Source organism: Enhydra lutris, unplaced genomic scaffold (genome assembly GCF_002288905.1).
Source record: "Enhydra lutris kenyoni isolate GAN:26980312 unplaced genomic scaffold, ASM228890v2 scaffoldscaffold48, whole genome shotgun sequence".
Taxonomy (NCBI): domain Eukaryota; kingdom Metazoa; phylum Chordata; class Mammalia; order Carnivora; family Mustelidae; genus Enhydra; species Enhydra lutris.
This window is the reverse complement of record NW_019154132.1, coordinates 10,774,300-10,794,573: the sequence shown is the minus strand read 5'-3', so window position 1 is coordinate 10,794,573 and position 20,274 is coordinate 10,774,300. Positions and strand designations below refer to the sequence as shown.

Here is a 20,274-nt window from a genome sequence, read left to right as displayed (position 1 = left end):
CCCACATCTTAGAAAACAAGTTTTATAAGTAACTTGAAGATTCCTGCCAATTACCAATGGCATCTGTCCTTGCTTCCTTACCAAGGCTGTGTCAAAGAAGTCTTCTATAACATCAGTGAGGGATGTGTCGGACGCTGACTCTGCCGTGGTCAGAAGTGCGGTTGTTTTTTCAAACCAGGAAACCATGTACACAAGAGAAGAAACAATGATGGAACTTTCTGTGGCCGTGTAACTACTGTCTATTCAATAAAGTTTCATAAATCTTTTACCAGACCAAAATAGTTTTAGAGACAGGTTTCTAGAACATTTCAGTTAGACCACTAAGGCCTCCATCTAGAACTCTCCAGAATCAAGTCCTACCACTAGAGAGTTGTACTAATTGTCAGATACCAGCAAGGGTTGGCCAGGATTGATGCCAAGAAGTCCTATATAGGGTCTGGTGATTAAAGATTAAGAGATAAATGAGCCTCCCCAACACAGCAGCAATTCTTGTCATCTGGGAGGTTGGAGAAAGACTATTCAAAGAATATGCAGAATTTACAAAGTGCTCCAGAAGTAATTTAGTACAGTATATATGCTTCAGGCCAATCTTCTGCCAAAAGCTTCCAGCTAATTGGAGATTTGTTTTCCTGTAGGAACATATATCCACATTCCTATTAAGTTGCTAGGATTGGTAGGATTTAAAGTAAACTCATATAAACCCTCCTACAATCTTTATTCAAAAAAAGGGAGGGCCACCTTTAGACCATTTTGGCTTATAAAAATAATCATGTGTGCATAGTTTGACATTTTCAATTGAACATGTAGTAAGAGGAGTTTGTAATGAAAAATGCTTAGAGGAGTGAGCCTTGGAAACTTGGTCCACTTTGGAGCCAAGAACCCAGCTGGGGACCATAGACAAACCAATCCATTCACAACCTTGACTGTACATTAGGAAAACCCAGAGAGCTTTGAAACCCCTGATGCCAGAGACCCATCACAGACCCAGTACATCACTCTCTCCGGTGGTGGGAACCAGAGAGGGCTTTTAAAAGCTCTCCAGGGGCTTCTAATGCACAGTGAGCGGGGAGGGCCACTACTGAGTTCTAAGGGATGTTTTTTTGATCTCAAACCAGGCAAAGATTTGAACTAGATTGAACCATCCACCTTCTGAAGCAAACTTTTCTCCAACAGCTTAAGGGGAGAAAAAAGCCTTCTATACAACGGAACTCACTGCTAAGGCGGTATTTCCCCCTTCCTATAGTCCTACTCTGAATGTTGTGCTTTTAAGTATATTTGTCATGATTCCATTTACCACCCTAAATCCTATTCCTCTCTCAGCACATGAGAATATGTTGAGCAGAGATTCAGAGAAGTGAGGGCAGTGCCACATTATCTGATCAAGACTTGGGATTAGAAAATCACTCTCTGGACCTACTTCTGTGCCATGATCAAACATGTCCCCACAGCTGTGGGGTTACCAGAAACCAGACAAAATAGTCATTTACAGATGTACTAGGTACTACTTATACATATGGTAGAAGACAAGTTGCTTAATTCTCCAGGATCCTAGGGTACAGGACTAAATAGGTTCCTTTCCATAGGAAATTCTTACTCTGGGGAGAATAATTTCCCAGTACCTTTTGAGTTGACCTGCAAAACTAATCAACTTTAGAAGTATAGAATCTAAGGGCGCCTGGGTGGCTCAGTGGGTTAAGCCTCTGCCTTCGGCTCAGGTCATGATCTCAGGGTTCTGGGATCGAGCCCAGAATCGGGCTTTCTGCTCAGCGGGGAGTCTACTTCTCCTCCTCTCTCTGCCTACTTGTGATCTCTGTCAAATAAATAGAAAAAAAAAAGTATAGAATCTAGTATCCCATCCACTTTGATAGTATCAATCTATTTTTCTTTGGCCAAAACTTACATGAAACAGAACATGCTTTAGAATGTGCCTAAGTTCTGGTTCTCAAATTTCCATCACCAAGCAGAATTCCAACAGAATATGGAAATTTCCATTTGATTTCAAAACTCCAGTGGAAATTTGATCTGACCCTTTAAATATTGGAGGTTTTTTTTTTTTTTTTAAGATTTTATTTATTTGACAGAGATCACAAGTAGGGGGTGGGGGAGCAGGCTCCCTGTGGAGCACAGAGCCCAATGCAATGCGGGCTCAATCCCAGGACTCTGGGATCATGACCTGACCCTGAAGGCAGAGGTTCAACCCACCGAGCCACCCAGGCACCCCTTGGAGGAGTATTTTTAAAATCTAAACAGAAAATTCAGGTTGGGACAGATCCCAACTCATCTTCCCCTGCCCCAGAACAAAACAAAACAAAAAAACAATCAGCTTAGGGTTCCAAGTCACGGAGGAGGGTGTGTGTGTGTATCCTGTTCCCTTTCCTTTGAAATGGTTTTACCTCCTCTTCCCCATCTCCTGTCATCTGTGTAACTATATGAGGGAGTTAGGAGGCAGTATGTGCAAAATGAAATATATAGTTTACCTAAGCAAAATCCTTAGATTCATCCCTCTCCGCCGCCCTCCTAACAGTTTTAAAATCCCTGAGAGGAGTTAGGGAAAGCCTGGTGTTTATTTGCTCTTCCCTCAACCCCCAGAGGTGAGGTGACACATAGTTAGAGTCATTTTAAAGTTTGAAAAAAAAAAAAAAAGGAGGTGGTGGAGCACAGGGAGATCTCCCTGAGCCAACCTGGTCTTTTTTTTTAAACAGATAATATTTTTTTAATTATGTATGGTAATATACAGTATGTAATCGCACATCATATCAAGATATAGAACATTTCCACTCCATAAACTTTCCCAGGGCCGCTCTCTAATCACTATCACCACCAGTGTTAGCCACTATTTTGTCTTCTAGAACCACAGGTTAGTTTAGCCTTGAATTTCATATGAATAAATCATATTCCATATGCTCATCTATGACTAACTTTTCATTTTATTGTTATGTCACCATAAAATACATTAGTTTTTGATGCAGTGTTCCAAGATTCGTTGTCTATGTCTAACACCCAGTGCTCCAGGCAATACATGCCCTCCTTAATACCCACCACCAGCCTCCCTCATGCCCCCCAAAACCTTATTTCTCAGAGTCCACAGACTCTCATGGTTCCTCTCCCCCTCCAACCTCCCCCAATTCTCTTTTCCTTTCCTTCTCCTAATGTCCTCCACGTTATATTATGTTCCACAAGTATGTGAAACCGTAAGATAACGGACTTTCTCTGCTTCCTTGAGCAGGGGCCTTGCTAATCTCATATTGTTCCAATTTTAGTATATGTGCTGCTGAAGCGAGCGTGCCAACTTGGTCTTACTAAAAGTCAGATACTAGAGACCAGAGATTGGTTGGGGGGGGGGGATTTTGGAACCAGCCAGATCAGGCTCCTGCCCCTCTATCTTCCCCCATCTCCTCACCAACAAATCAACATCTAAAAGGGCTGCAAAGTCTGCTCATGAAAAGAGGGATATAACAAGAGATTTGATGAACTCTGCTTTGCTTCCAGATGCCATTGTCAAAGCATAATAGTACCCTCTCGTTAATCCCTAAAACACAGAATAAACAGTCACAACTGCCTGAATTAGAAGAAGCATTTTTTAACATATAATGTATTTTTATCCCCAGGGGTACAGGTCTGTGAATCGCCAGGTTTACACACTTCACAGCACTCACCATAGCACATACCCTCACCAATATCCGTAACCCAACCATCCTCTCACTACCTTCCCCCCAGCAACCCTCAGTTTGTTTGGTGAGATTAAGAGTCACTTATGGTTTGTCTCCCTCCCGATCCCATCTTGTTTCATTTATTCTCCTACCCCCTTAACCCCCCCCCCATGAAGTGGAGATAGAATAAGCATTCTAATAAGTATAAGTATTTTTGCTCCTTGTTTTCTCAGATTCAACTGAGTTTCAGGGTTGAAAAAATAGGCTGTAACAAGGGGAAGTCTTTGATCATTTATCCAAAATCAGTCTTGTTACTCATATCTATTAAAATAGCTTTTCGAGCCTTTGAGTGGGGGAGCATGTAATAGTTACTCCCGACTCAGGCTATATTCAAGTGAAATTCACTAAAATAATTAAAACCTGCGACTACAACATTGGCTGGTCAAGGGGAGAAGAGGGAAGGTTGGGCTCATCCCTGCAGACTCCCAGAGCACTCAGCACATATACCAAACAACCTATCCTGAACTTCATGTTTGCTGATAAAGGCGGTAGGCATCCCTACCAATTTTTCAAGTTCAATTGCAAAGGAACAAACTACCAAACTAGATAACTGGTTTCATTCCAGTTCTTTAAATGACCCAACGCCATACAAAATTAAAACAAGACCCTTATCTTTGGGATTAGTCCCTGCTCAATCAGCAAAGGCTCCTCTTCTTTGAGGCCGTCAATGAAGAATCGTTGAAGACATTTCAGCAACAGCGAAACATGCCGAAATTCATTTTTCTCCAGTTGCTGGGTATTAGACCACACAAAGTTAGAACCTTACAATGAAAATGAAGGGAGTGGATCCTAAAAGTTCTCAGCACAAGGAAATTTTTTTTCTTGCAGGTTTTAAGTAATCTCTATTCCCAACATGGGGCTCAAACTCATGACCCCTTGCTTTTCTGCCTCAGCCAGCCAGGTGCCCTTCATCACAAGGAAATTTTCTATTTTGTATCTATGAGATGACGGATGTTAAATAAACTTGTTGTGGTCATCATTTCCCAATACATGTCAGTCAAAGCACTATATCATACCCCTTGAAGTTACAGCGCTAAGGGTCAATTATACCCCCAATAAAACTTGTGGGGTGGGGAAGCATTTAGAATAATCACACATTGGTATTCTCCCTCCCCTCCCCCCCCCACACAATCAACTTTACTTGCCTTATTTATGGATCTGTCAAGATAATAGAATACAAGATGATTGTATTTTTGAGGAACGCGGCTTTCTCTCTGTTGAAAATACTCTTTTATTTTCTCAAATCCTTTATCATGGAAAGCATCCATAATAAGTGATTGAAGCTGGAAAGTTGAATAGTTTGCAAATTATTTCCCCCCCAAGAATATTTGTTTCATAGTCCTATTTCTATCAATAATTCAGTGTGGAATTAATAGAGGATAAATGTAGTTCTACCTTGAACAGTAAATCATTTAGCCAATGATTGCAAGCTCTCTTAAGCCAACAAGCTCAAAACCTGGTTTGTGGACCACCAGCAGCATGGTCATCACCTGGGGACTGGTTAGGAATTAGAAACATCGGAAGAGGTCGGGGAGGGCTTCGCCAAATTGCATGCTAAGTTGGAGAGCCACTGACTTAGAGTGAACTAAAAGTCCAGATATCTATGGGAGAAGAGACTTTATCCTTATTAAGGTTAGAAATTCTAAGACACTAAAAACGCAAATTATGAGTGACACAAATGACAGAATTTGAAGAAAATGAATTTCACAATCACAGGTTGTTGACTAAGTATGTGAATTGTCATAATGAGTGAAATTTTTTCCACCTGAACATCAGCCAAGACCTACTTCTAAATACATGCATTTGAACAGACCCTTAAGTATCTGTACTCTAAAGATAGGATTTTTTCCATTTTTATAAAATTTCATTCTCACAGGTTAAATTACCAATATACAATTTTTTTAAGATTTTATTTGACAGAGAGAGAGAGAGAGAGAGATCACAAGTAGGCAGAGTGGCAGGCAGAGAGAGAGAAAGAGGGGGAGAAGCAGGTTCCCTGCTGAGCAGAGAGCCCGATGCAATGTGGGGCTGGATCCCAGGACCCTGAGATCATGACCTGATCCAAAGGCAGAGGCTTAACCCACCAACCCACCCAGGCTCCCCTACAATATTATTTTAGTAAGGAGGTATTTTACTATATACAGCTCCAAATTCTGCATATTCTTAGTACTGATTTAAAAGGAAAGATACCATTTGAAATTAAACATGTGAACAGAATATTTTTTTTTAAATTTATTTGACAGAGAGAAATCACAAGTAGGCAGAGAGGCATGCAGAGAGAGAGGAGGAAGCAGGCTCCCCGCTGAGCAGAAAGCCCGATTTGGGGCTCGAACCCAGGACCTGGGATCATGACCTGAGCCGAAGGCAGCGGCTTAACCCACTGAGCCACCCAGGCACCCCGTGAACAGAATATTTTTAAGTGAAACTTTTGTGCCCAGAGTGTTCCACAGATGTTCTCACGTAATCCTTACACCACCCTGAAAGGACAGATTCTTTATCTGGGGAGATTGAAAGGCTGGGAAAGGTTAAGAACTTTCATGAGATGGCCCAGCTGAGATTTACACTCAGACTCTCAGAAGCTCAAGCCTCTGCCTGCTAGAGACTCCACTTGGCTTCCCTGCACTCAGAATAATTCCAAATACTTTGCTTTGGTCTTCAAGGCTCTGCAGGATTTGAACTGTCAACAACTTTTGCCTGACTTCCCTACTAATAAGTCAAAAACAAAATTAACAAAGTTAAATTACATTAAATTTTTTTTTTTAAACTCAAATTCTGCCTTCCCTCAGGGCCTTTGCGCTGACTGTTCTATGCCTACACTGCTTCTTCCGGCCACTTTCTACCTGGCTGGCTCCTTATCACCCTCTGATCTTAGCTTCATTATCACCTTTTTAGGTCTTCCAGGACTAACTCAAGTAAGGCAAGTGCCTCTGCTCTCCACTCTCCATGATGATCTCCTCTTTCTTTCCTTCCTACACCTTCCCTTTGGTCAGTAACCTATTTCTTTGGCTCTCCACCAAGCTGTAAGCTCCATGTGGGGAGGAATTGTATGTTTTGTTCAACACGGTTTACCTAGAATACTACCTGGCCCGAGATAGTTCAGACTAAGATATTGGTAGGGTAGTCGAAGGCATGGTAATTAACTGAATATGAGACTAGGGAAGAGGGAGGAACAAAGATTTCTCTGCCTCTGGCTTGAGCAACTGAGAACTTTTGTGCTGATAGCCAGCAAACACAGAACTAGGAAGAGGGCACGCACACACCCGCTCTCTCCCTCCCCACCCAGCAAAAAATAAACTTGATCTTTACATAGAAAGCGTCGGGGGCAAGTCCACTCCCAGTGTCTTCCTTCACAGACTGCAAAGGACCTTCCTCTACCTGTGTACGAAACGATTGTTTTTAAAAATGCCTCCAAAAAATGAATCTCAAGTTTTAAAAATTAATGAAGCATCATAGGGTCATCCTGAACAAGAACTTTGTTGACTCATACCACTGATTACAGGTCTAAGTAACATAGTACTTAGAAATAATTTAACTTTCTTCAGTACTAGGACAACTACAGACTACCACAAGTAGCAAAGCAAACACGGTTGTCATCACCGTCACACAAAACAGACAAAGTCTGTAGTGACAGCTATAAAATAGGAGGCTTTGGGTTAAATGAACCATTTTTAGAATGAGAGCTTATAAAATGAAGTTTTGGAGAGTGTGTTTCAAGCCCAGTCGTGAGATGGAGCTCTAGGTTGCTTTCTGACTTCAGTGAATTTTAAACACTCCTCCGGGACTTTTACTGCAACTTCCAGGATCAAATAGTAACAACAGCTACAAGAGAATTCACAAGGCATTTAGTAATGGATTGTTACACCTTTTCCTCAAGAGTAATCCCTGGGTCCGCACCTTGGTTTTCACAACACATTATGCTACATTAAGTAACAGCATCTCATCTCACTTCACCCCAACAATTATTTAAAAGTACAATACACAAAAAAATAGACTTCAAATATCTCCTAAAGATATGCTTTTTGTTTTTGTTGTTGTTGTTTTTTTATCTAGCTTGGGCTCACAGTACTTCTATATGGACTTGAAAAGATCCTTGAATGTCAGCACATGTTACAATATTATTATTTACAAATATGAAAAGTTGGGTGACTTCAAAGACCCAAATGCAGACTTAACTATTTTTTTCACCAGCAGTGACTCCAGTTAAACGAATGTTGAGAAGTGGGACCACTGGTGGGGCCGCGGGCCTTTTAGGGACCTTTATCTACAGCGCGGGTAGCCCGAGTCCCCGTTTGGTCCCTACACTTGGGACCGCAGGTCTGAGCCCAGATGGGTTAATGTCACCGCACGGTCTACGCAGCAGCAGGGGCTGGGAAAACGCCCGCCGCAAATTGAGAAGAACGATTTCATGGCCTTCTAAACATTAATTCTCCAGTTTCCTTTTCCATGGGCAAGGGACCAGAGGTTTCTATCCTGGCTGGTTCCCTCGCTGAAAGCTCCGGATAAACTCTAAGCAAACCTAAGGAGGTGGAAGGGCTCAAGGGCCCGCAGCCCCCACCCCCCAGCTCTTCCGCGTCAGGGCACGGTAGCAGGTGCCGGGTCCGGGGGAACACGCCAGCCTCTGCACCCAGAACCCGACGGACCACACATCCGTGCGCCCCCCCCCCCCCGAACCGCAGAGAAAGGGCTCGGACTAAACCCCAGCCCTCCCAGCCCCACTCACCGCCTGCATCCCGAGGCTCCCGGCCCAGAGCGCGCCTCCCTCGTGCGCCGCGTTCAGCCTCGTGCGGTTCTGCGGCCCGAAACCCGGGCGAGCTGGGCTCCACCACGGCGAGGGCCCGGGGAGCCTCGCGGCTTTTGAGCTCCAGTCCTCGCCGGGACGCTAACCAATTACCCAGCACCTGAAATGTGCTCCGCCCCTATATGAGACGCAAGATACCCTCGCGAGTGATTAGCAGTCCTGGTGGGGCCACCTGGGCGCGCGCACGCACACCTGGAAGCGGTTCCTCCGAGGCTGTGAATACCGTCGCGGAAACACTGTTTCTTTGTGGAGCTCTAAACTGACAGATACTCCCTCTGTGGGAGCCGCAGTTTTCTCTCCGCCTTCAACTGCTGGCTGAGCTGTCTTCGGTCTCTGGATACTGATAGAGATAAAAACTGGAGTTTCCACAATAGGAAGCAGATTTGCACCTGAAATTGTGAGAATATTCCTGACCTCACAAAAGAAGCCCCCCCCCCCAATAACATGGTCTTCTCAGTCAAAACCAAAACCAAACAAAACGGGGGGAGGGGGGAGCAAACAAATAATTTCATCCACTCGCTTTTCCAACCTACTTCCTTTAACCCAGCTGGAGTGTGTGCTAATGACCAGGTTTTCGCCGTTAAGTAGCCTGTTTATGTGGACACGGTGGCAAAATAAATTGGACTGCGGGTTTTTTTTTTTTTTTTTGTGGTGTTTTTTTTGTTTTGTTTTGTTTTGTTTGTTTTTTAAAGCAAACAAATATGGGGCACCTGGGTGGCTCAGTGGGTTGAGCTTCTGCCTGCAGCTCAGGTCAAGATCCCAGGGTCCTGGGATCAAGCCCCATATCGGGGCTCTCTGCTCAGCAGGGAGCCTGCTTTCCCCCCTTTCTCTCTCTGCCTGCCTCTCTGCCTACTTGTGATCTCTCTCGTCAAATAAATAAATGAAATCTTTTTTTTTAAACATCACTAAGATCTAAACTTTCCTTGTGTAAAAATCAATTTATGTTATGATTACAAACTATGGGTATTTCATGTCAAGACATTTACAGAACATACCTGTTTGCATCAAATTAAGACCTAATAGAACGAGAATCTCTGCTAGTCAGCCCAGGTCAGCACACACACCTGACTTCCGTTCAAAATGGTACTTATTTCAAAGATCATGATGTCTGTTTCCTAGCCAATACCATGTAAATATACTTACATTAATTTCCTGATTTTCATCCAAGCCTTGCAAATGCAAAGGCTTCTGCCTTTGCTTTTTAATTAATGAGCTTTTACTGTATCAAAATAATAATGAAGGAAGAGCCAGCTATGAATATAAAGTTGTTCTGAATCAAAGAAAATACTAGCACAGGAAAAAAAATAATGGAAGGCTAGTAACAAACAACAATCAAAATACAGTTTAAGTGCATTTGACTTTACAGAATAAAATAATATAATGAGAATACAATAAAATATAATAAAATTACAGTTTGTGTAATAATAGGCAAAAACTTGATAATCAATTATTTACAGAATTTGGGGGAGAAAACATATCCTTCAAAACTATAGGGTTGCTAATGCATTCAAACTTTCTGGAGAAAGTTTGAACTATTTTTTATTTTTATTTTAAAATTTTCACTTCAATTAGCTTTTTAATTTTTTTAGGGAGGCTCCACACCCAACCTGTGGCTTGAACTCATGACCCTGAGATCTAGACCTGAGCTGAGACTGAATCAGATGCTCAATGAACGAAGCCACCCAGGCAGCCCCCCCCCATGAGCTTATTTTACTAACATGTTTTACTGAGACATAATTTTAGAGCAATTTGGAATTAAGATTTTAATTCTTCTGAAACTAATAATGGAAGAGACTCAATGACATTTCTTTAGAGACTAGAATCCATTTAGAAAAAAATGTATATAATTAATTTATTTGGGTTTAATGTTAAAAATTGTTATGTGTTTATATTTTTTAAAAGATTTTATTTATTTATTTGACAGACAGAGATCACAAGCAGGCAGAAAGGCAGGCAGAGAGAGAGGGGGGAAGCAGACTCCCGGCTAAGTAGATAGCCCGATGTGGGACTCAATCCCAGGACCCCGGGATCTTGACCTGAGCAGAAGGCAGAGGCTTTAACCCACTGAGCCACCCAGGCACCCCTGTATTTAGATTTTTTAAGGTAAAGACTCTCTAGGAACATTCCAAGATTATAGAGACAAGAAAGATTCTAATAATTTTTACAATAAGACCCAAAATTAAAATTAACATCTATGCAGTCTCAGAGGTGATTTTAAATATTGTTGAAGTTATGTTAAAGCATTTTAGAGTATATATTATTTTAACCTATCACAATTAATGGAATATGTATTTGTCAAAGAAAGGTGTGAATAGTTTTAACATTTGGAAGACAAACAGAATAAAAAAACAATTGAAGGACACGAGTGGCCAGACCTTCGGCACTCGGTTAATATGATGAAAATCTGCTAACAAAACTCCTGGGGTGAGAGAGGACACGCTCTTCGCTTCCTCCCCGATCCTCGATCCTCGTGGCGACTGGCGACTACGGGAGAGTGATTTTAATCGGAAACCCTGACCTACACAATCTTTCAAAAAAAGGAACTTGGGGGAGGAGAGGCTGGGGGGATGACCAAGTCCTTTTTTTCGCGTAGACTTTCGCCTCTGGTTGGGAGGAACATCCAGCTTGAAACTAGAAAAAGAAGAAAATTCGTGAAACTGCCCAAATATGGCATTTTCTGTCACCTGAGTTCTCCGCTGCCCATAGCTGGTAGCTCTGAAAAGCATCTCAGTATTGGACCGACTTTCCTAACAAACCTGACTGTGCCCTTGGCCGGGGAGGTGAGAGGACCGCGAGCGCGGACAATCCAATAGCGCTGGTTGTGGGTTTAAGGGGCACCTGCTCTTTCCGCCTTTGGCCAAACAAAGAGACTGGTCTGGCAGGAGGTGCTGGCGGGGGAGCGCTCCTGGCCGGTCCCACGCAGCAGCGGTCCGCGCGCCCGGAGGGTGCTGGGCGACTCCCAGGTCCAGCGCGCGCCGGGCTTCGGGGTTTGGAGGGATATAGGTCCCAGCATCCCCCTCTAACAGTGACTGGCCTTCAGGAGCCGCTCTTTTCTGGGTACGGCTGGGAACAGAAGCGTGCTGCCTGCAGAGCAAAGACACGAGAACAAATTCCGGGAAAACACTTCCCTCGCCGCTCAGAGTGGCTACAGAGAGATTTAAGTCATGTCAAACGATTTCTTTTATTGGACGCCTCTAGGTACCGCAAAAACCCTAATGAGTCGGTTCCGGGGGATCCATGGCGTCCTGCGCCCCCTCACGTGGCTGGCTCCTCCAAGCTCCAGAAAACCTCGGCAGATGGAATGGGGGTATTTTCACGACAACACACCAATAAAGACGATCTTTAAAACGTTTCCAGTGGATGGCTGCTGAGAAATCACTGAGTCCCAATCCCCTGTTTAAGCAGATAAGGAAACTGATGCCCAGAGAGAACTGAGACTAGGGGTTGGGGGCGGGGAGGGGGAGAGAGCGCGCGCGCTGAATGTCCTGCTTATGAGCGCTGGGCCCGAAGAGACCCCCACCCCCACTCCACCCCTCCCCGTCCGGATACCCGTAGTTCATCTCACCTCTCCTTCTCCAGGTTCACTTTCAGGGACTGTTGTCTCACTGGGCCAATTCCCTTGGGTAGCCCCTCCGGAGAACAGGTGCACCTAGACCCGGGGACGTTTGGCATTCCTTCGGACGCCAGTCCACCAGCCCCCAGGAGAAAAGCACAGACTCCCCGACACTCACAACATCTATGACAAATCCGGAGAGCCGAAGTCCAAAGCCAGTGGGCGCGGGCGCAGTTACCCAGACTTGGGCGCGCAACGGCCAGGGTCTTACAATCAGTGCCTAGGAATTTTATCGGCTCTCAGGGGACTTTGCTGGAAAGCCTCTGTCGCAAAAACCTGCCATCGAAACACAACCCGAAACCCCAGAGGCGAGGAGAGATTAGGGGAAAAAATTTTTTTTTCTACTTAAATGCGACATTTCAACTCCCCACCCTCATCCTCGCCCCCGGACATCTTGGTCAGTTTCCCGAGGGCTCAGGTCAACCTCCCCCTCCGTTCCTAAGGTCTCTGTCCGGGCGGGGGCGACCCTCCTCGCGGGTGCGGGGAGGGTGGGAGCTGGCGAGGAGCGGGGAAAGGCGGAGCCTGGAGGGGTGTGTCATTATAAACGTGCGGGCAGCTGGCAGGAGCCGACGCCGCGGTTTCCAGCGCGGTGGCTGAGAACAGAGCTCATAACCCTCCTCCACCACTTCTGGATTTCTAAATAAATTCTCTCTCTGTCTCTCTGTGTGTCTTTATCTCTCCATCTCCATCCAATAAGACGGAAAACATCACCTTGCCCATCCAGGTTTTTTTCTTCTTTCAGGATCGTTGGCGGGGAGCTCAGGCAAGGTGCGGGCAGATGCTGGCGGAAGTGGGGCAGAAGGCGGACTGCGTGTGCCCCCACGGGATGAAGCTCAGTTGGGACATCAACGATCCGCAGATGCCTCAGGTACGTGAAACCCAGTGCGCGCGCGCACGTGGCTCTGTCCATCCAAAAAAGGGCTGGTGGCGTTCAAGTTCTTGCGGAAACTGAGGAGAGATCTCCTCTCCAAACGACACCTCCCTGAGAGTCCTCATTTGTTAGACAGACGCCACAAGCCGCAGAGTTGGGATTAGTGATGTGTCTTCTCCTTGCCCTTGTCTGAAACACACCAATTGTCCAGAGAACTGTCAATTAGGCTTCAAGTTCTCAGTCATCTGGTGAGAACAGGACACCTGTCCCTTGCTTTCCTTTATCCAAGCTAGAAACCAGGTGATTCTCTCATGCATTCTTTGAAATCTATGAGAAGGGTACAGCGAATGTAGACATCATTGCTTCTTATGCAGCAAAACTGTAAGACGACTATAAATCACCGTGGCCCGAATCTTAAATAGCGGGACTGAGGTGACTGATGCAGACGCCGGTGGCTGCCCTGGATGGCATGCTAACCAGACCACAGGCGACAAGAGAGCCTCTGGAATCTGGATTTTGGCCCTAACTTCTGATCTTACTTCTCTAATGACAAGGAGATCACCTCCTTTTAGGGTAATTTTATTTTTGTTTTGTTTTAATGGAACAAAGTAGGGTAGAGCCGAGTCCAGGGAATGAGCTGGACAGTTATGCTCAGTCATACTGTTTTAGGGCAGAAACTGAGGAGTGATTTTGAAGTCCTGGGTGTAGGTAGAAGGGGAGAGAATTGGCTTCCCACACATTTGCAAAGGTGAGCTTCCAGCAATGTTTGGAACTGGGAAAGAGACTACCACATGCCATATATATTAATCAGAAAATAGCAAGTCATTAGCAAGGTCATGTAGCCTCTCAAAGAGATCAGCAATTTTTTTTTTTTATGTACATATGTTTAGTAATCTGTTCTATTTGTTTTAAAGTCTGCTACTTCCATCATCCATTTGTGGGAAGGGAGACCATAGCACAGCAAGGACACCTCATTCGCACTGACTTCCCTCCAGAAAATCTTCATAATAGTCTAATCTTGCATTTTAGGAAAGAGCCACTTCCAAATAACGGAAAGATGGCTCCTCTTTTGTGCGTTTTTCTAGACTTCCCAAGCAAATGTGAATTACTTTTCCTTCATAAGACTGGTTCTTAAGCAGGGAATGTGTGTAATATCTCAAAAGGGCAGATGCACTGGGAAATAGAAGTGGAGAAACAGGATCCTAGCCTCGCTCCGGCTGACTGAAGGAGAAAGAGCTAAACTGGTTATATGACCTTGAGATAGTTCCCGAATATGCCTTCGTTTCAGGCTAAGAAGACCTGTCATCTAGTGGTGGAACTAGATAACAATCTCAAGCTATCGGCCAGATTTTCTGTCATGTTCAGGGTGTGCACTTTTGTCGGCATGTGCCGACACTTTAGAACAAAAACAACCCAATCCTTGAGTCCTCCATTTTTTGCTTTGACTTAAAAATATGGTCTCAGTGGCTTCAATTTCAGTGTCGCTGCCTTAGTAGCTGTTATGAGACATGGGGGATGGTGATTCTCTACCCTTACAGGGGGACACTAATGAAATATTCTCTTCTGAGAAATTATCTATTTTACCAAGATCCTTGGATTGAAATGCTCACTTTATAAACAGTTAGCATTTAGTCTACACTTAGAGTTAATAGTACATCATTAAATATTTCATTTGTGACTTTCCTTAAGTCGTTGTATTAATTGATGGCAATTACAGTATTTCTGAGAAAAGGTAAATGACGCCTCTTGGTAATAATAGTGATTTCAACCATATCCCTGTGGTTTGGGAAACAAAATTACCCATTTACCTATTTTTGTTAGAATGCATAATACTAATGAGGTATTCAAGTCTGAATTGTCCAACTGAGAATAATTTTGCTTTGCCAACGTTTGATTGAATGCCCGTGGGGTGGTGGGAGAGAGAGAAGTTGCAAACAGCTTATTAAGTAGTGATAATACTCTTCTGAGCCTTTATCCTATCAGGAAAGCCAGTGGCACCTGGCTGTCACAGATCTGTCTGAATCCCAGTTATGACACTCTAGAAAGTTCTGTCTCTAACTTCCACTTCCTTATCTATGAAATAAGAGTATGGATGCCCATCATGGAAGGTTGTCGTGCGGATCATAGATACTCCATAATGTGGCTTTGCAGGCCATACTGTCGGCGCCAAAAGCCCAATTCTGTCATAGATGGAAAACAGCCCTAGCCAATATGCAGACAGATGTGCACGCCCATTTCCCAATACAACTGTGTTTATGGGTCTTGAAATTTGAATTTTAGATTAATTTCCATGTGTCATGAAATCAAATTCTTTGGATTTTCCCCCAAGCATTAAAAAACCTAAAAGTCATTCTTAGCTTGTGGATCGTACTAAGACAGGCTGGATTGGGCGCTGACCCCTGAGCTAGAGAGTACTGGCTAAATATTAAGTGTTTCATAAAGGGCAATTTTATATTAAAGTTCTATACAAGAGAGACATTGCGGTATAGATAACGCATACCATGGGCAAGACCACCAATGATGGATGTTGAAGCAGTGCTGTGCATTTTAGATAAAACTTACTATTTCAGCCATGCGGCTCTTTGTTGAGAAGAGCAAAAATCCACATTGCTCTCAGATGAGGTCCAGGGCTCTGCCGGTTCCACCCCGTGCTTGGGTTGACCTTGATGGCTAAGTCCTTCATCGCGGTGCTCCTATAACCTGGGAGAGCTAAGTTGGGAGGAGCAAGGGAAGCTGTGTTTATCTCTGTCATGTAGCTCTGGGTATCACTGCTGATGCAACCAACAGGTTTGGGGTAGAGGCAAGAGATTTAGAAGGAAAAGCACTGGACCAAAGCGGAGATATTTACAGACTGAATCGCATTTCAGTGATAGGGCGTTATAATCACCTTTTAGCCTGGCGCTTTGACGCTTCATTTGAAAACACTTTCACTTCCAATTTAACACTGAAACGTACCCAGAAGTGGTCTCCCATGATGGTAAGAACAGGCCCAGGAGTCAAACTGGTAGGACTCAATTCCTAGAACCAGGTCTTACCAGCTCTGTACCTTGGACAATCAGTTAACCTCTCTGACCTCTGTGTTCTGTCGGATTAACTACCCATTATAGTAGTTCCTATTGTCTGGGTGAGTTATGGAGGCTAGAGGAGCTAGTACACAGACAGCATTTAGAAGATAAGAATGTTATAAACATCCATGACTAGCCAGTGGTCAGAACCGCAGGCACAGACAGGACGGGTGACACTTTGCGATGGCACAGTTTGTGGGTTTTAGGACACTTCTGGAATTAAAAAGAACCAGTTTTTATTCTAATGTGCTTGGGGAAAAATGAAAAGCACAAGGTGTCCGGCTTGGGCTTCATCCGCTCACCCGGTCCTTCCAGGAGCCGGCGCACTTCGACCGCTTCTGCGAGTGGCCGGACGGCTACGTGCGCTTCATCTACCGCAGCGACGAGAAGAAGGCCCAGCGCCACCTGAGCGGCTGGGCCATGCGCAACACTAACAACCACAACGGCCACATCCTCAAGAAGTCGTGCCTGGGCGTGGTGGTGTGCGCTGGGGCCTGCGCCCTGCCCGATGGCTCCCGCCTGCAGCTGCGGCCCGCCATCTGCGACAAGGCGCGCCTGAAGCAGCAGAGTGAGGCGGGGACCCCGTGGGGTGGCCTTGTGGCCCCGAGTTCCCGGTTCCCAAGGAATGTTCCCTTTCTTCCTTCACAAGCACCTGGGGGGCCGAGCTGTTATTAATATTTCTCTCCCGCTGGCTTGGCAGAGAAGGCGTGTCCCAACTGTCATTCCGCGTTGGAGTTGATTCCCTGTCGAGGGCACAGCGGATACCCCGTAACCAACTTCTGGCGGCTTGATGGCAACGCGATATTTTTCCAAGTAGGTGGGGGGACATCACAGTCTGTGGTGGGTATTTTCATCATACCACGGGGACCAGACCACCTGCCGTGTGCCTTAGGAAGCCCGGACTAACCTAAATAGAGTTTCGTGGTCTGACATCGGGGCTGGGGCTCCCAGAGCCTTACCCAGATCGGAGGAATGAGCTCTGCCTCTGTGTGTTCTGTAAGGGCAGCAGAGAGTAAGCCAAATTATAGTTAATATGGGGAAAAGATTGTTAGCTCATCTTTTTGATTTCTATTATCCGTGCTGTTTTAGGAGTTCAGTAATTTTTTTCTCTGGCATTTTGGAAAAACAAAAAACAACCTGAGATCTTGGAAGAGACCATCAGTTTTTGGCAAACGTCGCCAGCTTCCTTCAGCAGAATAAGTTTATAAATAAGTTTATAAATAAATAAATAAACAAGATATATTTCCTTATAACTCAGGCCAAGGGAGTGCATGATCACCCAAGACCAGAAAGCAAATCAGAGACGGAAGCTAGAAGAAGTGCCATCAAGAGACAAATGGCCTCTTTTTATCAATCCCAGAGAAAGAGAATTCGAGAACCAGAGGTAATGGGGGAGCTAACATGACACTGTGGTCTTTGTTCATTTTCATCACAAAATACATTGCTAATTATGTAAAATACAAATGTCATAAATAGGTTTTATTTTATGTGAAAATTATATCTCCCACAAAATGTCACTGAAGCCACATTTTGGATAGAGTTCCTAATTTCTTCTTCTTAAAAAAAAAGCAAACTATCTCTATAGTCAGTGAGATGGTGAGGATGTGTGCCAACGGCCTGATACAAGGACAGGTACTGGGTTTTAATAAAGAGAGAAACTTGTGCGTACCAACAGTGCACTAATAGTGCCTTCTTGAGACCATCCTTTGCGTTATTTACACAGAACAAATAAAACCTCTTGGGGCAACTTGCTCTGGTTTCAGCCAAAGCACGCCAAGCTGGCCGTGATAGTCCAGGGATAAGAGAAACTGGTGTTCGAGTGCTTTCTATGTGCCAGGCACGTGAGGGCTAAGAGCTTCACATATGAAACGGTCACAAAAGCCAGAAGAGAAGGTGGTTGTTACTGAAATTTTACAATTAGGAATCTGAGGTTCAGAGAGGTTAAGTAACTTGCTCCATTACTGAGGGACAGAGTCAGGATTTGAACCCAGGTCTGGGTCAGGCTCCTGTGACTCCGTTATTATGAACATAGGATGAGAAACACAGAGCCATCTGCCACTCAGACCCACCCTGCCTGGTGGCCATGAACTCTCTTCATTCAGCAGTATGGAATTCATACCTGAGCAAGCGCAAGTTCAACCCTTGGGTCCTGCGCCCAAATCACATACCTGAGCAGTTGCAGGGCTCACAACACACATCTGGCCCATTGGAAATTTGTTTTTATTTGTTGGTTGGCTACTGTTACAGATGAGGGCACCCATGTAATTTACATTTTAATGTACAAATAAAAATTTATATTTATATATTTTTAGGCTGGAGAGAATCAAGACAACAGTGGACATTTCAACAACATGCCTCCCTTGGAAAATCCAGAAGAGTTTGATGTAATTGCTGACACTGGCACTGGCTTCCCTATTCCAGGGCAGCCTTGCTTTTCCTTCCCCAGCTCCGAGGCTTACAAAGCTACCTGTGACCTAGCCACCTTCCAAGGAGACGTAATGCCACCCTTTCAGAAATATCCAAATCCACGAATTTTTTTGCCTAGGCCACCTTGCAGCTATGAATTGGCAGGTCCTAGTTACACAAATTCAAGCCCACATCCCACCCATTATCCAAATTCCAGCAGCATCTCTAATGACACAGACTGGGTTCGTCTGAATGCACTGCAATATAACGTCAATTCCTACAGCAGCTTTGAGAGAAACTTTGATTTCACCAGTAAACAACATGGCTGGAAAGCAGCTCTTGGAGCACCTGGCCTTGGGGAGAGGCCCGACCATGGACAGCTCCAGGCCATGACCACTCACCCGTATTATAACTCAGAGCTTCCCTGCAGGTACCTCTCGGCTCCCGCGGCAGGTGCTCCGGCCCTACAGACCGTGATCACCACCACCACCAAAGTGTCCTATCAGGCCTACCAGCCCCCTGCTCTGAGATACTGCGACAGCATACAGGAAGGGAAGAGCCTTTCAGGGTGTAACTATGCTTCTGAAAACATGCCCCTGCCCATCTATCCGGAAAGCTTGGACTTCCCAGCCTCAGTAGCCAGGGCAGCCTCGCCAGCAGGGTCACTTCCTTTGAAAATTCCAGGCGATTGCAGAGCCGTCAGACCCACGCTGGCCTTTCCCCAAGAGTCCGCTCCCTCCAGGACAGATGGAGAGGAGACTTGCGATGTGTATCCATCGAGGTTGGGGTCTGCAATCAGTTATTCAGATGGGGCTAGTTCATTCTTTAGCTATGACAATGAGGACTTTTGAACAATAGTCTTGGACACAATGTAATAGTAGTGTCCATGCATGTAGTGAAATGGGGACTAGAAGCCATCTCTTGTTTGAGCTGGGAAGTTGATCTAGCAGACATGTATAATAAGAATAATGCTGATCAGATGAGAAAATTGTGGGTTGGAAATCTTTAGATAGTATAGGGAAGTTTTGGCACAGCATTTTAAAACCTACTGCCCTACAGGGGTACCTGGGTGCCTGAGTCAATTAAACCTCCAACGTGATTTTGGCTCAGGTCAGGATCTCGGGGTTGTGAGATCAAGCCCCATGTCAGCCTCCATGCTCGGCGCACAGTCTGCTTCATATTCTCTCTTTCTCTCCCTCTCAAATAAATAAACAAATAAATAAATCTTCAAGGAAAAAAAAAAACCCTACTACACTAAACTTGGGATCAGGTCTGAAATGTGACTCTCCCAAATGAACAAATAAGCAAGTTGGGTAGCATCATGATTAATAACTTAAATTCACTGGGGTAGAAGCCACGAGTGCTGGTTCTCATTCTAAGCCCTTTCTCTTTTGACCATAGGGAATTTTACAAATCCTTATCTGGCCCTTAGAGGTTGTCAAAATAGTTTCAGGAAGAAATCTTTACAATCTTATCTCCCAAGTGATTTCTCAAAATTTTTATTTAGCATTTACAATCTATTACAAGAGCTTCAGGAAATAAATTTGATCATTTTATCTCCAAGCATATAACTACAGCTTTTTAAAAAATCTACAATAGAATGATAACATGCAATTGTTTTTTTTTTTTAAGATTTTTTATTTACTTGTCAGAGAGAGAGGGAGAGAGAGCAAGCACAGGCAGACAGAATGGCAGGCAGAGGCAGAGGGAGAAGCAGGCTCCCCGCCAAGCAAGGAGCCCGATGTGGGACTCGATCCCAGGACACTGGGATCATGACCTGAGCCGAAGGCAGCTGCTTAACCAACTGAGCC

The 20,274-nt window shown here is 44.6% G+C and overlaps 2 protein-coding genes across 2 annotated transcripts in view; one reads left to right on the top strand and one right to left on the bottom strand.

Moving 5' to 3' along the window:
* Positions 1-12,180, bottom strand: part of LOC111156687 (synaptonemal complex protein 2 like) — a 105,798-nt gene extending 93,618 nt beyond the window's left edge. Inside the window, exons 1-8 of the mRNA XM_022517716.1 lie at positions 12,074-12,180; positions 11,347-11,592; positions 11,031-11,139; positions 8,431-8,626; positions 6,171-6,208; positions 4,856-4,993; positions 4,323-4,442; positions 82-186 (exon numbers count right to left, since the gene is read on the bottom strand). Coding sequence (XP_022373424.1) covers positions 82-186; positions 4,323-4,442; positions 4,856-4,993; positions 6,171-6,208; positions 8,431-8,626; positions 11,031-11,139; positions 11,347-11,592; positions 12,074-12,180 — 1,059 coding nt within the window. The remainder of the gene's footprint in view (positions 1-81; positions 187-4,322; positions 4,443-4,855; positions 4,994-6,170; positions 6,209-8,430; positions 8,627-11,030; positions 11,140-11,346; positions 11,593-12,073) is intronic.
* A 719-nt stretch (positions 12,181-12,899) lies between these two features.
* Positions 12,900-19,314, top strand: LOC111156643 (glial cells missing homolog 2). Its single transcript, XM_022517653.1, has 5 exons — positions 12,900-12,989; positions 16,373-16,625; positions 16,758-16,870; positions 17,316-17,441; positions 18,370-19,314. Exons 1-5 carry the CDS (start codon positions 12,900-12,902, stop codon positions 19,312-19,314), a joined length of 1,527 nt encoding a protein of 508 aa, XP_022373361.1.
* The last annotated feature ends 960 nt before the right edge of the window (positions 19,315-20,274 follow it).